General features: G+C 38.3%; 1 protein-coding gene across 2 annotated transcripts; it reads left to right on the top strand.

The window, feature by feature from the left end:
* Positions 1–5,111: 5,111 nt before the first annotated feature.
* On the top strand, positions 5,112–24,125 carry LOC134660998 (BTB/POZ domain-containing protein Tiwaz). 2 transcript variants are annotated; one of them, XM_063516894.1, is made up of 5 exons: positions 5,112–5,224; positions 16,321–16,490; positions 18,551–18,756; positions 22,842–23,443; positions 24,009–24,125. In XM_063516894.1, exons 2-4 carry the CDS (start codon positions 16,327–16,329, stop codon positions 22,988–22,990), a joined length of 519 nt encoding a protein of 172 aa, XP_063372964.1. In that variant the 5' UTR covers positions 5,112–5,224; positions 16,321–16,326; the 3' UTR covers positions 22,991–23,443; positions 24,009–24,125. The 2 variants fall into 2 exon arrangements, with proteins under 2 accessions (XP_063372964.1, XP_063372963.1); XM_063516893.1 differs by having other exon boundaries at positions 22,842–23,592.
* The last annotated feature ends 1,578 nt before the right edge of the window (positions 24,126–25,703 follow it).

Genomic DNA, 25,703 nt, shown 5'->3' with positions numbered 1-25,703 from the left:
TTCAATGTTTTATTCATAAAATATACATTTTACACGTACAATTTTTAAACATTATTATTTCTAGGTAAATTTTGTTATAAATCATTCATATTACAATAGTTATTAGATATTTATAACAAGGCATTATTAAATTTATTATATCTTATTATTATTTATTAACCATATAATTCTAGCTTTATTTAAATCTCAAATAAAAATTCATTAAACGTCACAATTCGATACCTCAGTCTAGGTGCCATCCAATCGTAATCGCTTGCTGTGACAATCGATTTGGGTTAGTTACATCTCTATATACGTCAGTCATAATGTGTCAAATGACGCAAATAAGAATAATTCCAGTTATAACTTGCTACAGTTAAACGCAAAAAGTGAGAGTTCCAAATATAGATGGTCAACCAAATCTTGTCAGTAGAAAAAGGCGGCAAATTTGAAAAATGTAGGCGCGAAGGGATATCGTCCTATAGAAAATTTGAATTTCGCGCCTTTTTTTACTGACAAGATTTGGTTGACCAAGTATAACTGACAGGCCGATATCGTCCGGCGGACAGATCATCAGTGGGCGCCTTTAGAGCATTTAGTAGACGCCTTCTCAGTCATTTTCTATACAAAACCGTGAACTTAATTATACTTAAGGTGACAGTCCATTTCCAACCGCAGCTGCACTACTGTTCATTTTACTATGGAAATTGACAGTAACAGCGACGCGTTCAGTACCAGTAGTGCAGCTGCGGTCAGAAATGGAATGTTACCCTTATAAAGTATAATTAGTTCCTGACAAAACAGTCTGCCGATTTTTACGTCAAATGTATGGATAAACGTCAGTCCATACAAAAAAAAAATCTTTATTGCCACACCTTACAAAACAAACAGGAAAAGTTTGCAGAATTGTGTAAGGTTTTCGGCAGAGGGGTAAGCTCTTAAAGGCGACTCTGATTATTAAATGTGATAATAGTAAACGGTTCAAAACAAACAAATATTTACAAAGGTAGAAATGGTTCGGATTAGAACCGTTAAAATGTAGCCTAGAGACGGGCCGAATATGGGGGTTGGTCTCGGACTTGCCGAATACGAATATTCGGCCGAATATTCGGTTGAGCTAAAACTGCCTATAAAGCTGAAAACAAGTTTGTGTTTGTTCACGTGTTTTTATCCTTCCCCTTCTCCAACCGACCGGGAAATTGTATGAAAATAAACGGAACCTTCTCTTGCCTGGGGGCCTACCGTGAACGCAGAAGTTATATAGCAAATTGCAGGAATCTTTCTCTGTCACCCTAATTATGTCACGTTAATTGGAGTATAAAAGAAAGATGCCCGCCATCTGCCAACTTCGGTCTTCGTGGTAGGCCCTCTGATCGCGAATGCGCGCGTAAGCTAGCGGTAGCCCTTAATAAAATTGTTTATTCAATAAATATTCGGCAGTGCGACCCGAACTATTCGGCCGAATACGTACATTGAAAAATATGCCGAATACCGAATAATTACCGAATATTCGGCTCATCTCTAAATTGTAGCCTATACCCATGATGTTGATTAAAATTTACTTGACTGAAAATTGACTTGAAATTGAATTGGCTTATACCTATTTAGATATGACGCTACAACAGTGGAATATTATGTAACTCTACACCGATATACCTACGTTTTATAGAGAATAGAGTAGAGTAGGTACTTAAATAGAAAAAAGTTTACTTATTATTAAATTGTACAACGGGACTTAATCGCATATTTGAGTTTTAAGATTTATCTGCAAGAAGTAAATTTTAAATCTTAAATACGCGATTAAGACCCGTTGTACAATTTAATAATGTGTAAAAATCGTGAAAGTTTAAATCAGTGAAAAGTTTACTTAGACTAAAACTCACAATGCATTTTAATTTTTTATGTAAACTGTTTCAGTATGTTAGTAAAATAATCCTATATTTATAAGTATTTTTATAAACTGTTCAGTCAAACAGGTTTCTCATAGATGATATTTTATGTCTTTTTTTCTCTGTTTCAGATTCTACAGCAGCGGAAAGTAAATTAAGTTTATTATTTAATTTATATATTATATTAAGATAATTAGCATGTATATAACTCCATTGGTTACCAGGAGCCCTTATGCAAGCTAGCCGTTTGCAAAAAAGTTTGTCTCAGTTGATATAAAGTCATGGTCATGAAAACTAAAAACTTAAATAAAGTTCTTAGCTATACTTACTCTACAAAATCGATTTATTTATATAAGTACTTTTTTTCAACAAAATAGAAACGGAATGGACATTTTGGTAAAACGACATATTGCAAATCAGGCCACATTTTTAAACGGGACGTTAATGTAATGTGAAAACTACTGTCCCGATTTTGATAAACAAAATATCAACTACTACATTGTAAAATTTATAAAATAGTTAATACAGCAAAAATTCTTACATATTAAACTTATATATACTACTATTACAATAAAATAAAATAAAAACCGAAAAATACACATTACACATACATGCTTACTTAAAACTATCCATTCTATTGTTACATTGCAAAAACAGTTCCATACGAAATAATCTGGTGCCAGTGTTGGGTTAGGTTTACATAGACGTTGAATAATTTATTTAAGAAAGAGCATTTGTTTTAATAACTGAATCTGTTATTAGGTAAAATACTTCAAATTTTAGTGTTCCGTCCAAAACTTTATTCACGAGACACTAAGCTTATGGAATCACTTCGGTTTTGCAAATACGTTTTCTCAGAGACCATCTAGAATAGAATAGAATAAAATTTATTCAGGACTTATACAACATTTTACAAAAACTGGTCACAAAAAAGGTTTAAAATGTCGCTGAAAAGGTTTCCACTCAGCTTGGTGTCAAGGTATCTTATGAGTACCTTGACGCTGGTCTTCCGTAGAAACCCTTCCAAAAAAAAAACGTAAGTTCGTATATCTAACTAAACCTATAAGAGATATAATAATATATTTATATTATGTGAGATCAGCCTCTAAACATAATATATGTATATTAATATAAAATTTGACGTAGATACCTAAAATTTGGAACAGTTGTAGCCATTAGCAACACTTATGTTGTAAAGAAGTTAAAACCGCTTATTTTTTATTTTAAGGGGAAATTGGGGGGGTTGAGAGGGGTAAGATGAATTTATTTTTTAATAAAACCAGAAGTGAGTTACTGGCCGCCTACTGTTAAGTACTACTGCGGGCTCAGCACGGTTCCATTTTTATCGACTATCACTATGCCCGTCACTTTCGCACTTACATACTAGTTAGAACGTGACAGGCATGGTGATAAACGATAAAAACGCGACCGTGCTACTAGGGCTGCTGTTATTAGAAAGGCATTCTGTGGTATGAGTGTAAATAAAGTAATTATTATTATAATATATTGTTAATATAGTAAAACCAATTTAGAAATACGTATTTTCTTTTTATTTATTCGAGTTCCTAACCACCTGGAAGACTGCTCTACACGGACCAAGACTAAAAAAATTCTGCAACGATTTTGATAGCACACACAGTGCAAGTGTTATACATATTAAACATCAAACTTCTATGAAATTATGACGTACTTATAAATTACACTCTGCGTATGCTATGAAAATAGTTGCAGACTTTTCTTGGTCCAACTCTACCTTGGTTTTAGGGTTCCGTACCCAAAGGGTAAAAACTGGACCTTATTACTACGACTCCTCCGTCCGTCGCTCTGTCTGTATGTCATGAACCGTGATAGCTAGACAGTTGAAATTTTCACAGATGACGTATAACGTTGCCGCTATAACAACAAATACTAAAAAGTACGGAACCCCCCGTGGGCGAGTCCGACTCGCACCGGTTTTTATAAATATGCCAATTGCGGAAAGTTTCCTAAAAGTTGGAATATTTAGGAAAAAAGGAAACTTTAGGATGTTTTTTACAGGAAAATTTCGATTCCCATACAAGTACAATAAATATGGTAAAGCCTGACCAGTAATAAAATGATCACGCGCCATATTGCGGAATTTCATTGGACCTAAATTTTTATACTAAAATGAAATGATAATATATTCCTGGTCTGGCTAAGTTACCTAAGTATCCGGGTTTTTTTCATATAGGAATTTTGCAATCTTGGAGGCACAAAAACAGGCTAAAACTTGAAAGTTACCCTTAACTCTATACACGGAACATCGACCAAGACGAAGAAGAGAAAAAGAGGTCAGCACCTTAAGTGTACCGAACTGTTATAAAATCTGTATAAGTAGTTAATAGTACATTACATACCCAGGGAGGTGAATTCGTGAATGCTCTAGATCGCAGGTGTTTGTGGCCCGAACCGAGGCCATAAATATGCGATCTGGGGCTTTATGAATTACCGCCCGTGGTTTGTCTAAAGTTTTACGTCTTGCCTTGGCCAGGAAGTGAGATTTTCTTCTCGCGTACCGGGCAGAAAATCCCACTTACGGGCCTAGGTGACGTAAAAAATATAGAATGTTTTGAAATCGTCCATACTAAGTATTACACTAAAAGGTACACTATAAGTTCTCTTTTCTACACAAGATTCCTAAATCAGGAACATATTTTTTGTCCCCAAGTATTGTAACCTAAACATTACTAATATGTTGTGATTTCGAATCAACATCGCTGCTAACTCTATCGTGTAGGTAGGTAGGTTTACATTACATTACTGTTCCAAAAAGAGGATTATTTTAATGGGTGTAATACTACCTATAAGGTCCGAGATACACTTGTAAGTATGTATTACTTACGTAAGTAGGGACAAAGCTATTTGTTGGAATGAGATAACGATATTCATCTCATTCTGTAGTATAGCTGTGTCCCTACTTACGTAAGTAAAACCTACAAGTGTATCTCGGCCTTACATTATTTTTAAATTACACAATACTAGCCTAAGTACCGCATTAAAAAAACAATAAGCATCGAGGAAACTATGGCGTCCGCGTTGGCAACACCATACAAAAGCTCTGGGCTATAACCGCGAAAATCGAAGTTCGCAAATTGCGGGCATTTTTCTCTGTCACTCTTATTACGCCTTCATTGGAGTAACAGAGAAAGATCCCCGCAATTTGCGAATTTCGGTTTTCCCGGTAGCCCCTCAGAAGGGGTTGGCGCGAACGCGAAGTTGTGAAGGTCTCGAGTTAGTACATTCGCCAGCCCCGTGCCGTGTGGTCGAGCGATTGCCGTGCCGACTGTATTGCCGTCGTGCGTTTTACCGGACTTGAAACAAGCCTCACAAACAAGGTAACCGGCTAACTATATTATTATTTTCACTTGTTTTAGACTTAAGTAGATTATTTTTTTAATAATGAATTGAGGCAGCTTGTTATCGAGACAAAATTTAATTACGTACCTGCTTTAAATATTATGCAAAAGTACAAATATCTTACTGCGAAAATCTGACGTTTTGTATTTATTATATCCAATTTTTATACTACTCTGTTGAATATGCTTTTTTGCCTACGCTTGGAATTTAAATTCAAATTAAGCTCTTGACTGCCACCGACCGTAATATTAAAGTACCTACAATAAGTTATACAAAATTGAATAAATATTCGTAGCGGTGACACGATACCTACATTTGTATCTCGTAATTTTAATAATTTGTTATTGCTTATAGTTCTGTGCGATTGTATTTATTTGCCATTTAATTTTACCCCCAAAATGCAGGGTGTCGTGTTCTAATGTTTTTTAATAACGTTTTCGCTCAAACGAAACGCCAAGCCACGTATTTTGACTAAGGTGTGGAGTTTGTGAAGTTCGGGCTGGTAGAGTTAGGGTTGGTATGTAGAGGAGTTAGAAGTGTTAGAACATAGCTCTACATGAGATCTGATAACTTTTTGACAGTGCGAGCCATATGGCCACACTTTACATGAAATAGTTTTTGGTGGGATTCTATAATATTTAATGTTCAGTTCGAAGTCTACAGAGTCTGCTAGTATGGATATTTATACCGATATCATAAGGACTTTTAACTATACCTATTGTGCCGAACCTGGATAGAATTTATCGACGACAGATTATTTGCTATTCCTTTGATTGGATACGAACTAACTTTAAGTAGGGACCAAAAATTGGCGGGCGACAAATGATTACCCCGAAGAGCACATTTTATAGATTCATGCCTGAATGAAATTCTATATTAGGTATTTTATGTACTGATATGTTAATTAAATATTTAGGGCCGATTGCACCATTTACCACGGATTGATGAACGTAACTCAAGATAAGTACAGTCGCCATCAGAAATATCGGAGCGGCCAAGGCTCACAAATATCTGAATATGCTTCTATTGTCAAGGCGTTAGAGTGCGTGTTCAGATATGTTTGAGCACCTCAGTCGCTACGTTATATCTGATGGGCCGTGATGGCGACTGTACAATAAAATATTAGCGCATGAAATATGATTATGACTACAGAGGGTTTGGCGCAACTTAACTAGTTCAGCCAGCCTATTATGGATAGCTTTATCCATCTTTATCCACGTGATAAAATAACTGTCACTGTTTAACACCGTGGGAAAGAAAGTGACGGACACCGTTTTATCACGCTGTCACGTAGACAAGAACGACCATCATATCCGTACAGGGGACAATTAGGAGGAAGTTGCATGAAAGGGCCAGATAAAAAAAAAGCTTTTTACAATTAAAATAAACTTGTTATCTTTATGTTGGCTAAACACGTGATAAACACTAAGTAAAAAATGTCAAACATTTTACTGAGGATACTTTATGTCCGGATAATGTTCCTAATTTTGAGTAGGTACCTACATTAAATTTTCAATATTCAAAATTGTATCTAAATCGAAGTTCAAACCTTCTGTAAAAAACGGAAATACCAATTGTCCGGAAAGAGAAGAATCGTGGAATAGTATATGAGAATAAAATACTACCTAACCTTTTTAACTGACTTGTTAAGAAGGAAGGATATTATAGTACAGTCACCTGCAATATTATGTTACACAACGAAGGTCGCATAATTATCTGACACGATCTTATTTGTAGAGCCATAAGAGCGTGTCACATATTTTTGCGGCCTTCGAAGAGTAACATATTATTGCAGGTGACTGTACGTGTTTGATTGTGTGGTCAAGTCAAGCAGAAGTTGCTAACCAGACGTTGTTTTTACAATGATATGAAAATATGAACACCAAGCGGTCTTGTTATTATAAAAATAAGAGCGTGTGTGTACATCTGTATTTAATATTTATAGATACCTGGTTCGTATAGCCACTTCTGTTTCTAGTAGATTTGTGATAAAATCACTGACTGACTCCCGAGTCAGGCTTAGCCTATTTAGTTCGGGAGGCAGAGGCTCAACCCCACTACCTAAATGTGTTACAATTTCTCTAAGATTCCCACGTTACAGGCTGAGCCTAGTGTGGGGATCACTGTACTGTCTATTTTGTTTTTTTTTTTGTTAAAATCTTCGTAAGGAAGCAAGCGTGAGAAGATCGAATGCTGTCTCGGTTTTCTCAGGTTTTCTCCAATAAACACGTTCGTAATATCGTGGCAACGGAATAATGATAAGCAGCGGCGTAAAGTTTTAGGTGAAGCTGCCTAAGGGGATAACAAATATTTTTCGAAATGATTGTTCTGTAGATGAGAGCCCGTTGGGGTAGCCCGAGGTAGCGAGCGTTAGGTGTGCCATAATATCGCCGGAGCGCGCCCGCGGCGGCGCCGCGCTGCGGGCTACGCCGCCCGCGCCCACTCCTTGCGTACCTACCTAGCGAAACTCCCTGACTCTTGGCTAAGCCGCCTACATTTAACCATAGAGAAATATAGTAAGACACGAGTGCTCACTCCATACATCAGTTCAGACTATTAATTTCAGTGTCTACATCTAGCATCGAGTAGCGGAACTATCAGTACTGCTACTTGACAATAGATGTAGCACCGACCGGAAAGTCTTATGCTGTTGAGATAAAACTTTCTGGTCGGTGCTACATCTATTGTCAAGTAGCAGTACTGATAGTTCCGCTACTCGATGCTAGATGCTAATAGTCTTTTTGGTACTAAAACTGATGTATGGAGTGAGCACTCTATGTATTTTTTTCTCTATGATTTAACTACGACTGAAACCCTTATTGTTAAGATGTTAACAGGTGGAAACATTTACCTAAAAAACCATTTTCGGCCTCACACTGCTGTTAAATAATTTAAAAACGGTAGCACTACGAAATTATGTTATAATTTTAATATTTAATTTTCATCAAATGCATATTATGTATAAGATACTTATGTATATTATACGATTAAGTAGATAGAATTTTTATATCATAATTACATACATGTAGGGTATATGAGACTTTATGCCCATGTAGTTTCTGTGGGGTGAAACATCTGATTTTTAGTCGCTAAGAAATTGTATTAATTAACGGTGTCTGTCGCCTTCCAACTCATTCGTTACACCATGTACCGTTCAGATCCTGTTACATCGAACTGAATTAGATTTAAACGAAGGGTACCTATATCGATACAGAATCGAGACTCTTATAATAATAATTTGCTTATCGTATATGTATGTATCGTGTAAGCATTGTAGCTAAATAATAGTTTATGACCTCCCAACGTTCGGATGTATTTACATAAGGTACTGTTGACATCAAAGATTCCGTTGAGGCGTTTGTGCCTTGCTCCGTTGATATAAGAATGAAAGATGTATACATATCTTTGACTTGGGTCGTACTTCCGTGCAGTATCCGTAGAGGCCCACGGCGATGGTAAGATCGTGATGTAGCACATGGCCCATGGTCTTCACATCATTTACGTTTAAGTATTAAGCGGGAATTTTTTCGTTATCTTATAACGGAATGCATGTAAAAACTGTAGGTAGGTATAATGATTATTAAAGCTCAAGCTAAAGTTTAGTTAGTGATAGTTTAAATTCAAACCATCAGTATGCCTACCACGAGCTTGTCACTGATAAATTTGCTAGCGTGCGTAACAGTTTCTATGTCTCGTTAGTACTTGCACATTAGTGCGAGCGAGATACAATAGAAAGTACTTATAAGTTACGCCAAGTTACGCAGACGTTAGCGAATATTTGATAGTGTCAGGTCAGTGACAAGCTCGTGGTAGCCGTACGTGGCGTACGTATCTATTTGCTTATGGAAACTGTCTATATAGACCGGGATCTCTAGAAGAGTGTCGTATGCATAATTGTTAGACAGCAGTTTTACTTCTGATCCTTGTCTAATATTACAATTTAAGAAACCATAGAAAAGATAGGGACAGTCGACGTCAAAGATATATTTATACTTTTACACCTAATACTCCTTACTCCTTTGTAATAAGGCGAAAAATGTAAACATATCTTTTACGTCGACTATTTACCTATGTATTTACTCGTAATTATATATGTAGATATATAAGTATTCGACGCCGTTATTCTGTCAGTACTTACCAACTTCCTCGCTTTTGAATGTTCAATTCTGACCATTTCTGTGCATGACATAAATCAATCCAAAAAATTGGCTCAGCATTGTGAAATTTTAATACCAGCTCGGTTTTGTACGATTGTACAGTTGCCATAAATATATCTGTAGGGATGACACAGGTTGGTTCAAAATATCTGAATAATCACCCTAACGCCGCGACAATAGAGTCCTATTCTGTGTACCTTCTTTGTGACGGTTTATTTCAATGCTACTGTACCTACCTTGTTTTTTATAAGTAGATACGGTAAAGCTAAGGATCAATTAAATTATTGGCTCTTTTGTCCATTGATATTGTATACTACCTACATACCGCCGAACTACTAACAAATTAAAAGTGTATATAGGCCAATCAAATAAGATTTTCTCGAGGAATTATGTCACAGCAAGCTGGAAATCGTTTCGTGCTGCGAATTCATTCCTTATTACTTACTTACTTGGCTGGCGCGATGACATAAAATGAGTCTTGGCCTCCAACACAAGAGCACGCCACTTTGCTCGGTCCAGAGCGGTATCACGCCAGCTTTCGCCGAATTCATTCCTTAAAACGTGTTTTATCTAATTTGATTGGCCTAATAACTGTTAGTAAAAAAATAAGTAATTTGATTGACAAGTAGGTAAATTAATTCAAAGCCTTTACAGCGCTAATGCACTACTAAATCCGATTGAGAATACATCTATCAGCAGCGTTAAAAACGTATAGTGTTTCTATATGTATACACGATCGCTAGAGGAGATACGTTGGTACATGGAACAAAAACTAAAGTCGGGTGAGCCGGCTCCAACAGCCGCGCTCGAGGCGCCGCCGCGGGCGCGACCCTTCCAGGCATCCATTCAAATTTGTAATTACTGGCTGCGGGCGCCAAGCGCGCCCAGATACACTTCATTCTAGAAATATGTATACAATTTTGAATTTTATTCCACAGCTACAAGTTCGAAAAACAAATTCTATTATATGTCTGCATATTTAATAGTCGCCTTTGAGCCACAAATAAAAGTGTACCATTTACTTTTTCCGATAAACTAACAACTCTTGGGTTATTACTTCGACTCGGAATCATGAGGACTACTTATTTATTAAAAGAAAAAAAAAAGTGTCCCTAGTTTTTCATACAAATATTGGATTGTCACTTTTGTAACTGTCCACACAAAAGTAGGTAGAGTCTGTGCGGAAAGAGAAGAGTCGTGAAATGTATGGGTCCCAATACATTTTACGACTCTTCTCTTTCCGCACAGACTCTACTTATGTAAAAATGCCACAAAACTGACATTTTGTTGGCGGACACTTTTTTGACTTTTTAAATCGATAGTCCTCGCGATTAGTAGAGAAAACCCAAAAGGTAATGCTATTTCGATAAAAATTACCTACCATATACACATATGGTACACTTTTTTCTGAAAATGTCCACTTGCATTCGGTACGTACGACCATTCACAGACCACAGAAAAAATATTTATACAGTAGGCCCCGCTATTGTAGCGTCCTAAGTATTGGATACTTAACAGGTACGAAGTACTCAAATATTATTTTTTGTTGGTGTCACGATGCGTTTAAAGATTATCGATCTCGTGATAATATATGTCACTTAGTAAGGTAACATATGTAACTAAATAATATACAAACTTGTAACTTTGAATAATTTTACGGTTTAGACTCACTTGTTTTAAGCCACTCGCGCGACATGTTTCGGAGAGCCTAGGCAATACACCCTAGCCTAGGAAACAAGTGAGTCTAAACCGTAAAATTATTCAATGTTAGTATGTCTCACAACAGTTTAAATTCGAACCTGTAACTTGGTTGAAAATTTAGTGTGCATACTTACAACGGTAGCACAAGCGGAAAGCTTGTAAAAATCTGCGACAAAAAGCCGATTAAATAGTCAGTACAGGGTGTCAAGGTGACAATTGCTTGCGCTACGAACAAAACGGTTTGTGTCTCTCTATCACTATACCATACAAACTTAGGGGCTACTACGAAAACCGTTTTTCGCAACTTGCGCGGATCTTTCTCTTTTACTCCAATGAAGGCGTAATTAGAGTGACAGAGAGAAATGCCCGCAATTTGCGAAGTTCGATTTTCGCGGTTATAGCCCTTATTAGCGCGACAACAGTTGCGTTTCATTAACGGGGTGTAAAACGATTCTGGATGTTGGCTACGCACTCAGGTCCCAGAACTTTATGGGGTTTTCCGTGTCGAAAAATTGATCTACCTAGGTCTTATCTCTGGGAAAACGCGCAATGAGATTTTATGTTTCCGAGTCAAGCTCGGTCTCCCAGGTACGTAAAATAATGTTACAAGACTTACAAGTTCCTTTGTAGGTAACGTACTAAGTAGTAGTTGAGCGTTTTCCAAAAAAAGTGTACATTTCATTCATGTCTTCAAAATATTGACTTCTTGGGCTCATTTTACTCAGAATCATTTGTACATTCACGCCTCATACATGAAAAAATGTGTCCCAAAATTTTGTATGAAAATTTTTTTTTCCAGTGCGTCACGTTCATACAAATAAAAAAAAATCATACAAGAATGTGACGATCAGGAAAGGAAATTTTTGGACACATTTTTTTATGTATGAGGCGTGAATGTACAAATGATTCTGAGTAAAATGAGCCCAAGAAGTCTATATTTTGAAGACATGAATGAAATGTACACTTTTTTTGGAAAACGCTCAGTTAATTGTAAACGAATAAGACGCAACCATGTAAAGACTAGCATACCACCATAATGTGCTTTATTCTAGAAATTTGGCATTAAGATTTTTTAATATGAAACGTTCGTGGTCGTAGAAGGCTAGTATTACGGCGGGCACAATAGACGGTGCCCAACACAATGTGCGGCCGACGGCGCGGCCCGCGGCGCTGAGCGCCCTTTCCGTTTTATCAATAGTTTATGAACAAGCCTGAGGCCACAGCGTCCCAGGGACCTTTACACTACATGTATGTGTAATTGCTACATATATCTATAATGTGTCAGAATACCTTGCATTTAAAGAAAAAAATGGATTTGAATATACTTACGGTGTAAACCAAAATAACGAAAAATTAGAATAGAAATTGCGAATCAATTTCAATGTGTAAGGCTTCTCTGTGGATTTGCACAGTCGACAGACACATTATGACTTAATCGGGCATTAACTGAATCAACGTTCCAATTATGATACTTAAAACATATACCGATTTTTAGTGACTATAGAAATATGAAATGTCACAAAAATTCTTAGGAAAATTATTCTATGCACAGTGGTATCAAATAGGTAATTAAGTCTATACACAAAAATATCGAAATAAATATAGTTTGTATACATGATAATAATATACATGTAATGCATTTTTTTTACCAAAACTACCACTAGACTAAGCTATCATAACATGAGCCGTGTAACCTAACGCACGCATTTTCAGGCAAAAAGGCCTCGCAAATGTTTTCTCGCGGGAAGTCCGTCCACAATGTCACTAGTACACGCCACCGTTGCAGGTGCTCTCAGAAAGCCCCTTACAGCTAGGCTTGTACTTTATGCCGAGGGTATAAGCTATAGTTCTACCTTGTTTTTCATTGGGGACTGCACTGCCAAGCCTCTAGCCCCGAGGGCCTTTGCCGGACGAAGTCCAACTTCAATAATTTTTTATCTCTCGAATGCATCTCCCGCGCAGCCGCCTGGCGGCGGGCTATCTCCCTGGATTCACACCTGAGGTCTTTTCACGTGTAGATTTATGCATTTGTAAGACGAACAGGCACATCTATATGCTGTTTGTCAAGTGAGATTATGTAATATCATATTTAGTAGCGCTATGGTTTATAATTATTTAAGGAATTCATTGGATCCTTAATTACTTAATAATCTTCTTAATTTGATTTGCAGTGCATTCGCTTCCCTATATCGTCAGACAGCTTTATTGAAAACCTTTTTTTTTCATGTCGCTTTTCCACACGGTGGAAGAGATAGATAAACAAGCGTTGGAATTGCCATTTGACATATTGGCAGAAAACAGTTTTATTTTCCTAAGGAGAATTACTGCATCCCCCGATTTGTGTGAAAAATCCCAAAAATGTGAAAAATGTACAGTCATTTTCCCAATAGGGATCCGAAATTCATGAAATCACACGTGACTAAAATAATTACTTACTAACTGACCATATACGACGTACCTTTTTAACGAATATACCGCGAATACATTCTCAAAGGCTCATTATTCGGCGAATACAAATATTCGTATCTGTTGCATCGCTTGTTTTGGTAATTTTAGTGATCGTTCAGGCCCGAATTGGGCGGCTTTAGGATTATTGTTTAGCAACTTATTAAAGCGTTAACAGTGACGTGCGGCGTATCGGGCACGATCTGCTAGTTGCGTGTGGTTCTCGCGGCTGAGTCGGCATTCCTTGTGGGTATTTAGTCGACGTCGCTAGCCACACAGCCGGCGGCGTGTTTATAATGAAACCAGACGGGTGCGTCCTCCCGCTACCGAGTTCAACGCGTATTTAAACCTGTATGCGACCTGCTACTGGGTTCCGCTGTTAACGGTTTTCTTAATGACAGCGTTTATTTTAGTCGATAATGTCGATATGAACAAATTTATAAGGGTTAATGTAGACCCTAATGAACATTCGTACGTTGGGTAAATCACAGTGGAATACATAACTCAATAAGTCATTTAATTTCTCTATGGTTAAATGTTCGACTTTTTTCTAAAATAATTCAGGACTTACACGATGTGAATGTGTTTGTTTTTATTGAAAATTTCCCTTTTACTGAAAGTACACCATCGCTGTTCGTTAATAAATTAAACAACGCACATTTTCAACATTTATTCAACTCAGTTAATTTCCTAAGTTTAAATTAAGTTGATTTATTAAAGACACCCGTATTCTAATTAATTAAATTTTTAAGACATTCAATAGTTTAAATTAATTTGATAAGATTGATAAGGCCCTTCCGAGCGTATAAACTTGCCTTAGGGACTGTAATTACATACTGAAATAGAAAACAAGCAACAACGGTTGCACTCCGGGAGTGCCGATAGAAGTGAAAACTCACCTCACTATGTTACCGACGCCCAGTAGCACGATACATAGGTTTAGCGGAGGTATTCTATTTATTTATTATATATTATTATCAATCTCAAATAAGATCATACTTTTTCATTGACATGTTTATTTACATACTGCCATGACAACGTCAAATTATTTGAACATAGGTAAAGAGTCTTGAAAAGGAGTCCGCAACATAAATGTCAAATAACATTGAGTTTTTCTTTATTGATTTAAACGCCATTTAAATTATGAATGGCCACCTTACGGGGCTTACGGTCACGTGATCGCCTTACGCCCCTTATGGTCACGTGATCGCCTTACGCTGTCTCGAGTGTATCATTTTTTCCCCACCTCAAAAGTGCTCAGCGCCGCTAAAGAAGTTTTCACTTCAAAAAAACAAATTTTCTGAAAATTTAATATTCAGTTTACTTAAATTCACTTACTTAGCCCTAAGGCCTAAGTTAACGGAATTCAATAAAAACTGTGTATAAACGAATCTCAGTGTTTTTGACTAATGAGTCAAAGGAAAATGTCTTAATTATTTAATTAGAGAAACACGCCTACCCATTTGCTCTATAAAAAATACAGAACTTATGAAGGTTACATAGTTCGTTAACAAAGTCAAGTCAAGATGTCGGACGTTCTTCTCATTTAACCCTTTAACCGCCAGAGTCTGATATACTCGTATAAGACATTACATATCCAGCTCATTTCGCCACAGCCTGATAAATAAGACAAAGATCTGTTTTTTACAGCACATTTATAACTCCCGTAACTATGCCAACCTTACTCTGCGTGGTACAATTATTGTCGGTGGCGACACGAGAAGTACGAGAACGCTCGATCAAAAATTACTGGCGGTTAAAAGGTTAATTACGACAGTTAGTTGTAGATGAGTGTTGCGAATAACCATTACCTATTCGCCTAGAAAGTCCCAGATGAGAAGTGTGTCGACGCAGCAATATTACTACTTACTCGTTCCAGTGGTTTCCCCAAGACGGCTGTATCTACATATTTGAAGACTTTATGTGTTGTGTAACGTACTACCTGAATGCAACTCTAAACAAACGAATTAATACCTATGTGGGTGTGCGTTATAGTTTTATCTCAATACAATTTTGAGAGATTTTGCGTTTTATAAATTGTATGGAGATGATATGTGTCACCGTATCCATGCTGTTTATTAATACTTCAGTGTGATATAATTATGAATCTCTAGATTTTTGTGGACGTTAAAAAATTATACCTAAGTTTAATGTGTGAATTTGTGTGGATCTGAGTCTGCTTTCGTGGCGTCGTAGCACCCAAATGGGTGAGCCGATATGATTGCTGTTTTATAATATCTAAAGTTTTGTCTACCGCGAATCCCACCATAGTCATTACTCGTTACCTCTGTATAGTAGAATATTTCCACACAGTCTTTGGTTTTTTAAATTGTTAAAAACTTATTTTACTTATATGGATACCAATTAATGAATGTTTAATTCTTTTAGACGACTTGCAGCCGAACTGTGGTTAATTCGTGTCTTACAAAATTTGTTATTAAAGTGAAAAGTTCTTTAGCGGCGCTGTGCACTTTTTGTGATGGGGAAAAAATGTTAAATTCGTAACAGGTGTCACGTGACCGTAAGACGTAAGACGGACACGTGACCTGATCGAAAAACTGTTACTTCAATGTCATTGAGTTTTTCTTTATTGATTTAAATGCCATCTAGTGAGTTTCCCTCTAACTGGTATTAATATAACTCGAGTACTAACAGTGATGTGCTTAGGGGTTTCAAGTAATGCGACGAAATAACGCTAGATGGCGTTAACCTCTATTATACATAGTGCTGCAGACATTTTGCAATAGTGATTGAGTTTTTTTGTTCTCCAGTCGAGGATGCTACCCGTGAAGCCGGGCAGCCCCGCGCCGGACGGCAGCTCCATGGACAAGAAGCCGATCGCCGGGATCCCGCGAGTGGCGCCCACCACCAAGTTCAACGCGCCCGTGCACATCGACGTCGGCGGCACCATATACACCTCATCGTTGGAGACGCTTACCGCGTAAGTGGGCATTTTCACTTAACTGTGCACCTTAAAGCGCGACTTAAGTCGTGTTTCAGTAACGTCTAACCGTTACATCCCTGACAAAATGTATGGGATGGGGTGTTTTTTTTTTTCAAAATGTTAGACCCAGTAGTTTCAGGGGAATGGTCGGAGAGACAGATAGACAGACGCACGAGTGATCCTATAAGGGTTCCATTTTTTTCGTTTGGGGTACGGAACCCTAAAAAGTACACATAGGTAGCGATTTCATGACTCGAGGCATTCTCCAGCAGTTAGTCATACTAAGATCAGTGAAAAAAAAAATCTAGCACTCAATATAGCGACATAGACCATAAGTGAGTAACTAAACTCACTTACCAATTATTGCCTCTTTTTGAATTTGATTATGTACCTACGCTAAATGTTAAATTTCGCTCTTGCGCTCTCTTGGCAGTCGCATGTGATTATAATTTCCTTTCGATTGCTGTGAGATTCAAGTGAAGTCACGTTGTACCGTAAAATGGGGTGAGTAGGTTTCGCGGGGAGAGGTGGGTTATGAATGGGGAGAGAAGGTTTGAGAGGGGGGTGAGAAGGGATTTTAAGGCTACTGCTACAAAAATAATGTATTCCAATTTAAAATGGAGCTATAGTAATACGCATAATAAAAAAAAATCGATCCAACATTCTTCCAAAATCACCTTTGTATGAAAAGCCCTCTCACCCCAAATACGAGGCACTACGGGGTGAGGTGGGTTTTCCTCTTTATCGTCAAAGTTATGAAATGGAACTACCCAAAATAAGATAAAAACTAAAATACAAACGTCCGGAACACTTATTATATACACCATTCAGTTTGCATATGTAAAAATAAAATGTTATCGAGGTTTGAATGCCAGTTTCGCGCCTACTCACCCCATTTTACGGTACATGTTTTATATAGGGGTATGTGCGTGGGTAGGTATGGTAGTAAATAAGCACGTTTTATCTGCGGGGAGTGTTGTTCCTGCGAGCGAGCGAGCGAGGAGCCGGCGGTGCCGCCGCGGGCGCTGGGCTCCGCTCCGGCCGTGCCGCCGCCCGCAGCCCGCCCCCGTTCGGTTCTTTTAATCAACTCACTTGAGGGCACAAAAATAAATATCCTGCCAATTGTATATCTGTAAGAGACCGTTACTCATGTTTTCGCTTCGACAAAATCAATCGAACAATAAATTTACAAGCGGAACGGGCAAATCACCTCTCTCTTGCTGTAATGAAAGTAAGCACCATGTTGGACATTTTTTATGTCCCAGTTCCTTTAAGTAATGTTGTCAGGTCATTACCTGACATCGCACCATTGTGCGATAAATCATGGGCTCCGTTTTCACAGGATACGTATCAACTACCATATACCTGCCATACCATATACCATAGTATATGTACCAGATACCTAGAGGAGATTTTTTAAATACCTACGAAATTTTTAAATACGTACCTACGCTATTATTTAAGATTATACCTTGTGAAGTAGATTAAAAACAATTAACTTGTCCTTATCACCAGCCTGCAACCTACATTATAGCTTTACAATTTTGCTATCTATTGATGCCAATAGTTCGAACAGGTTCGTTGAGTCGAATCGATGCAATGCTATCTGTGTTGTTAATACTTTATAACTAACATTGAACGAACACAACATATCAAGATGTTGTACTCTAATAGTAATAAATGATTACATACAGTCAGCAGTTGGTCAGCAGCAATAGTTGCTAAGCGGGCGAGGTGTTCAAAATCATCTTGACGCAACTTCAGCTGCTGACTGTACCTACCTAAATAATGGTATGTATAGCTTTGAAACGAATGCAAAAAGAGTCTACCAAACGAAAGCAGTGTGATGAAATATTAGCGTTCGAAGATAAAGATAAAGATAAAAAATGTTTATTCAAGTAGGCATAATTACAATGCGCTGAAATAAAGTTACACCGGCTCCAACCCTACACCTCTGCCCCGAGAAGATTTAGATCCCCCTCAATTGGAGGAGGGTATTCCAATATAGGATATATAGGGAAGCTTAAAATATTGAGCTATTTCTTCATCCATTACAGCTACCCCGAGTCGAGGCTTGGGAAGATGTTCAACGGAACCATCCCCATAGTGCTAGATACGCTGAAGCAGCACTACTTCATCGACCGCGACGGCGGCATGTTCCGGCACATCCTCAACTTCCTACGCAACAAGAAGCTGCTGCTGCCTGATGACTTCCCCAACTTGGATTTGCTGCTACACGAAGCTTTGTACTTCGAGCTAGACCGTAAGTGTAAGGCCTGAGTGAACGCTCGAAGCGGAGCGTTCGGCGGGGCGTGCAGCGTGGCGTCGGGCTCACAAGTAATTTGAGCAGCGTGCACTAAGGCCGCTCCTATACGTTTGCATTTGTTTAACATGCACGCCGCACGCCCCGCCCAGCTGCACGCCCAACTCGAGCGTCCACTCAGGCCTTACACTAAGTTATCGTAGTAATGCATGGCGTGCAAGTTTGGTACAGTCAGCAGCAAAAGCTGTTAAGCTGGTGAATTGTTCAAAATTACCTTGACACGCTCCTAATTTCTAAACAATAAAGTCGCCTCAAGATCATTTTGAATACCTGGCCCGCTTAGCAATTTCTGCTGCTGACTGTACAATGTCCCTAACCTCCTAAGGCCCTACGTATAGTACCTATTCAGTTCGTTGTAATTTAAACCATGTTCAATTGGAACAGTCGCTTTTGCTTTGTTTCGTTCAATTTTCAATCAACGCAAAACCAACTCTATTTCCTACAATTTAGGTTCAAATTTCAGTGGCAAATTTTGAATGTTTCGTTTGTATGGCTGGGCCTTAGGAGGCTAAATGGTGGTAAAATTAAACAAATTAAAAAATAATATTTTTAAATTTATCTGCCACCTGGAAGTTCATCGACCATCGACTAGCGCAAATATAAATAGGTATTGCATTAAATGTGTCAACCACGTCTCAAATCTCCCGGCCATACCTGGTAATTAAAAAAGTATTATATTATACTTATTGATTTACCTACATTTTTACATAGTGCGCTACTTTCTTTAATTTATTAGTAATAATATTTTTGCTATAAAATGAAAATAGATGCAATCACTACACCTTATAAAACAAAGTCTCCCGCCGCCTCTGTCTGTTTGAATGTATGTTCGCGATAAACTGAAAAACTACCGAACGGATTTTCATGCGGTTTTCACTAATCAGTAGGGTGGTTCTTGAGGAAGGTTTAGGGGTTTTGTGTAACCCGTGCGAAGCCGGGGCGGGTAGCTAGTCAATTATAAATCAGTTACTTACTTATAGGTTTTAATGGTGTGGTGTGATTTGATTAAATTAAACAAGATTTTTTTTTCATCACACTGTGCTCATAAGGGAGTATAGTGGGGTGATTATGTTTTTATTTTATTTTGTAGGTAAGTTTCTATTATTTTAGGTTTTATTTTAATTTATTTATGTTTAAAGTATTTTTTAAAGCCCCTTTGTTACTGAATATAATAATATTAAAGTACACATATTTAATTTCACAAACGGGTCTACGCGATATAATTTCATTGTTTTTACCTTAAATTCCGACGTTTCAGCTGAGTTGCACCCTGTGGTCACGGAAAGACATAAAGAAATTAAATACATGTGTGTACAAAACGCGAGAGTTTAAAGTGTTATAAATGTTATATAATATTAAAGTATATAATAGGTAAACGCTTTCTACAGTTTGAATATTTCATTCCTCTTGCTTTTTATTTTCCAGCTGTATTATTGGCATTTTAGCAACGAACTAATTAGTCTATGAAACGTACTTACTTAGAGACTTCGTAGAAGTAATTATTGTTTACTTGTTGTATTTATATAGCTACCTTCCATTTACCTTGCTAATTAGGCCTGCAGGCAGCAGTGATGTACATGGGACACTAAAGTGTCATTCAATAGAACTTGCTAACTATGTAAACAAACCGCCATACTAAAATTGACACTAAATGTCAAATGACTAGTAACTTTTGTTTACATAGTTCGCAAGTTCTATTGAATGACACTTTAGGTATTACAGTCTAATGTAGTGTTAACAAACCCTTGTCTTTGTAGTTTTCGCCTTTAAGAATTGTCTCAGTTTTTAAACTCTTAATAGAGTTTGTAATATTAATGTGTAAAATTCAAAATTATGCGTTGTTTTCACATGCATTTTATTTTAATAACGATGATTATTTTTATTTTATTTAGATACGTAGATTTTTTTGACCATATTATTTTAAAATTCACATGGCGTATTATTGATGTTCTGATATTATGGTTAGGAATATACAGTACGAGTGTGCTGTATATTCCTAACCATAATCAGAACATCGCCTTGGCTCAAAGGCGAAAATACTTAAGTAAGGTAAACGTACGTGCTCGACGCGGTACCAGTACATGTCATCTTGAAACTTAAGTCATTGTCAATAGAGGTGACAGCAGGGTGTCATCTATTGGGCATTAGCATGTCGAGGATTAGTACGTTTACCTTATAAATTTTGCAAAATTAAGCTTCCGGCCAGGTGTTCCAAAATATTAGGCAAGCGTTACAAACAAGTTAGAAGCCTTTGAAATGACTTATTTAACAAATGAATAATTATGAAACGGTTGATGAGATCGTTGTAGGGGGCAGCACTTGCTTTGGCATGAAGTGTCAATGTACAGTTTATGTTTCCGACTCAGGCCATAAGGGGGCATTATGCCCTCCAACGTATACCTACCTAAGTCTAAAATAAAATAAAAATAAATGAGTAATGAGCAGTAAAATTGCTGAATGCCAGTAACACATTAAAGGATGACTCACGTTAGACCGGGCCGTGTCCGGGCTGGAGCTTCCAGAGCTTACTTTTCTATGACACATGACCGGTGATCACGTGATGCTTTCCGTAGAAAACTAAGCTCCGGAAGCTCCGGCCCGGACACGGCTCGGTCTAACGTGAGTCATCCTTAATTATATTTTCCTAAAGTACCGAGCATCATTACCTTGCCTGGTCAGTAAAGCATTTAATGTATTAGCATTCTCAAAGTACCTTACAAATATTACGATATACTTGCCCTTTAGGTTGCAATATTTCAGTTAGCTATATTAAATATGCAACTAGCACCTGCAACGCGAGTGAGCAGGTAAATTTGCATAGCGATTTGTAAAATTAGTGCGGCGAAAGCCAGCTCCAGCGATACGTGCGTCTTGCTTACTTATTCATTAATACCCACAGATTATACCCACCAGATCCTCCAATATCAGGCATAACAACGGCTTGAGGTTTCTCGATAAATTTCTTGTGACGATCAGTCATGACCGCGGTCGTGCGTTTTGGATACTAAGCGCCACTTGCACCATTTCAATAACCCGGGGTTAACCGGTTAAATCAGGAGTTACCATGGTTACCAGTACAATTTGATATTATATTAACGGTTTAACCGCTTAACCCTGGGTTAGAGGGATGGTGCAAGTGGGCAAGATAGATTATGCGAGAGGCCTGAGAGTACCTGCGTAGATCACCTTGCCGCTCGCCACCACTAACGTCCAGAAAAACTAGGTTAAAGAGGGAATGTTGTACATACACAGCATAAAGTAGTGTGGGACGCAACGACATGACTCGCGGTGTGGTACTCTGTAGCGCACTTGTAAGAATTACTCATTGACATGCTAGTACAATCCGGGTCTGAACCGAAGTGTCCGACACTTCAGTTTTCTAAAATGGATCACGTGATCACCCCCGTCATAGAAATCATGTAGAAAACGGTCATCCTTTTCATCCATCCATTCATCCTTTTTGAGTAGGAAGCAAGAAAGAGGACTTTACTTAATAACTATGCTACATCTATCTGGGAAGTATAGAGCTGTGTTCATACCGGTGCCAGCGAAGAGAAACTTTTGTAATATTTAGGTGGTTTAGTCCTTCCAGTATCCAAGTAACTTACACTTGTCAGGTTATGCTAAACAATTTCAATGGCATTATGCAACGTAGGGAAGCTGCAATATGCTCGGTATTTGCGAAATAGAATTTATTAATTTTACGCAAGAATTGACACTCTTATGCACCATTGCTTTAAAATCTTTAAATGGTTGCTCAACTTTATGAAACAAACTCCTTCACTAGAATTGGATAATTATTACGTGAGAGAATCATTTATAAAGTACCTAATGATAAATCCCCCTATAAGTAAATAGCCAATCATTAAAACATAGTAAAAACGATATGAAAGTTGGATGTACTTACATATATGTAGAAACTTATGATTCCTGCTACTTGGAGTATATACTCATAATTATATCGCATATATTTTAATTTCACGAAGATGAAAATACATAGGTATATGACATTAAATAAATTTTAGATATGGTGTTCGTACTGACGAAGATGAAGACCAACAAAGAGGGCGTTAAGCAGGACCGAGTGTGGCTGAGCGAGGCCACCGAGCGGCTCAAGCAGGAGTCGGAACTGCTCACGCAGGAGCGCGAGCGCCTGCAGCAGCGGTGGTCGTGAACTGAGGTAACTGCCGCTATTTCTTGAAGAACAACAAATAGGGCGTGAAGCAGGACCGAGTGTGGCTGAGCGAGGCCACCGAGCAGCTCAAGCAGGAGTCGGAACTGTTCACGCAGGAGCGCGAGCGCCTGCAGCAGCGGTGGTCGTGAACTGAGGTAACTGCCGCTATTTCTTGAAGAACAGCAAATAGGGCGTGAAGCAGGACCGAGTGTGGCTGAGCGAGGCCACCGAGCAGCTCAAGCAGGAGTCGGAACTGTTCACGCAGGGGCGCGAGCGCCTGCAGCAGCGATGGTCGTGAACTGAGGTAACTGCCGCTATTTCTTGAAGAACAACAAAGAGGGCGTGAAGCAGGACCGGGAGTGGCTGAGCGAGGCCACCGAGCAGCTCAAGCAGGAGTCGGAACTGCTCACGCAGGAGCGCGAGCGCCTGCAGCAGCGGTGGTCGTGAACTGAGGTAACTGCCGCTATTTCTTGAAGAACAACAAAGAGGGCGTGAAGCAGGACCGAGTGTGGCTGAGCGAGGCCACCGAGCAGCTCAAGCAGGAGTCGGAACTGTTCACGCAGGGGCGCGAGCGCCTGCAGCAGCGATGGTCGTGAACTGAGGTAACTGCCGCTATTTCTTGAAGAACAACAAAGAGGGCGTGAAGCAGGACCGAGTGTGGCTGAGCGAGGCCACCGAGCAGCTCAAGCAGGAGTGCCTGCAGCAGCGGTGGTCGAGAACTGAGGTAAAGTTGCTGCTATATGTTTCCACAATTGATACAATTTTTTTTTCCACCTAATAAACCATGGCTGTTGCTCACATTCCCCGAGTCCTATATTGAGTAGGAACTCGTTAACTTTCGAGCTTTGGCAACACTTTTTGGTATTTGGCCTTTTCTATTTTCCTATTCATGAAAAAGAGGAGATTATATTGGTTCCTTCTTGTCACGGACGTACAATAATAAAACAAATTTTGCAGCTATCTGTATTTTCTTAACAGTATCCTTCATTTACAAATACACTTTTTTCAACTGTTGCAGGTTAGCTGTACAGATGCTGAAATAAAAAGGCGACGCACTACGTAACCGTTATTTGTTTGAAAAGTCATTGTTTTTATTTCAATTTTGAGTAGTTTATGAATGAGTTAACTATAGTATTTAAGCTTTTTTTATTTATCGTAGAATCGGTTTTAAGGTACCGACCTACTGCTAGTACCTACTTTCAAGAACGCATTGCTGCAGCTTAACTGCTATGTTAAAGCAGAGAAGATTTCTACCAAGTCTACCACGAAAAGCAATGCGGGGTCAGATACACGTGAAAAGACCTGTTGGGCATGCAACTCTACGGTTTAACACTTTGACTACCGAGAACCCGCCTGGTGGGCACTCGTGAACTTTGCTCAGATGCCGGACAACCCGCTGGGCGGGTTGTTTTATACACAGCTATAGACGACCGGTTTCTGGGGTAGTGCGCCGTTTTTTGTCTGGTAGTGAATATGTGTTAAGGACTCCTGTACACGTGACATGAAGAGTTTTGGCATTCGAACCGATTAAAGTAGGAACTTCAAAACACGATGTTGACTGGCTGGAGAACCTTAGGCAGAAACGTATTCGTCGTGCTCTATCACCTCCTGCGGACTCACGTTTTGTGTGCGATCGTTCTGGCAAGAAATACCGCGCTGCTATAGGACTCTGTAGCCATCCATCCATCCACAGCCTATATGTTTACGGACCCCGTAAACCCACAAGCGCCGCAACAAACATCCACAACAGATGCTGTTGCAGCCAATGATGATGATGAAGATATTGAAGATACCATAAACTCAATTACCAACGGTTTGCCTATTTCAATTAAATTACTTCACTCTATAATTATTTTTGAAAAGTGAGTGTAAGTAAGTTCTGGTTGGCTCCAAGATATGTTTGCCGCTATAATTTTGCTCTCTTTTCCTCACATTATATTTGAAGGGTACATGGAAAGAACATGTCTAGTAGGTAATTTTTTTTATCAAAAATGAGATTTTAATCTCAAAATGTAGAGCTTTTAAGCTTCTGTTACCTCTGTAATTATAAATATAACTCCTTTTTTTCATTTTAAAAACACCTACATACTATAGTTATATGGTTAATTATGTCAATATGTACATCGTTTCTTTCAAACCGCGAAAGACATGTCTGGTCGTGTAGGTACCCTTCATTTGGTGATTAAGGAATATTATACTTTATTAGGTCCGATATTTTAAAGGGCTAGATAACTTAGTTATTTTGTAAATACATTATTTTGGAATGTAGATACCATATGTACATTTATTAAGTAGATAAGTATGTATATTACCCCCTAAGATAAACTTTATACATCATACAGTGTTACACACATTTTTTGAGACAAAAGTGTATGATCCCCTTGAATTTGTGATTGACTATGTTTTGTGAAAGGCTTCCTTCGCATCATGAGAACAACGCCTATCATACACAATTTTCCTATTTTTAATTAGAAGTTGTTTGGGAAAGCAATGAAACAAAATAAAAGCCACCTAGAGTCGGACCAATAAAAGTCTGCAGCGGATTTGATAGCCCACGCAGTGCAAGTGTTATTTACACGTCATAATTTCATAGAAGTTTGACGTTTAAAATAACACTTGCACTGCGTGGGCTATCAAATCTGCTGCAGACTTTTCTTGGTCTGACTCTATTTGGTTTATTAAAGGTTGTAATTAGATTGAAACCTTACGTGAT

This window comes from Cydia amplana, chromosome Z (assembly GCF_948474715.1).
Source record: "Cydia amplana chromosome Z, ilCydAmpl1.1, whole genome shotgun sequence".
NCBI lineage: Eukaryota > Metazoa > Arthropoda > Insecta > Lepidoptera > Tortricidae > Cydia > Cydia amplana.
This window is presented reverse-complemented; position numbering and strand designations above follow the sequence as displayed.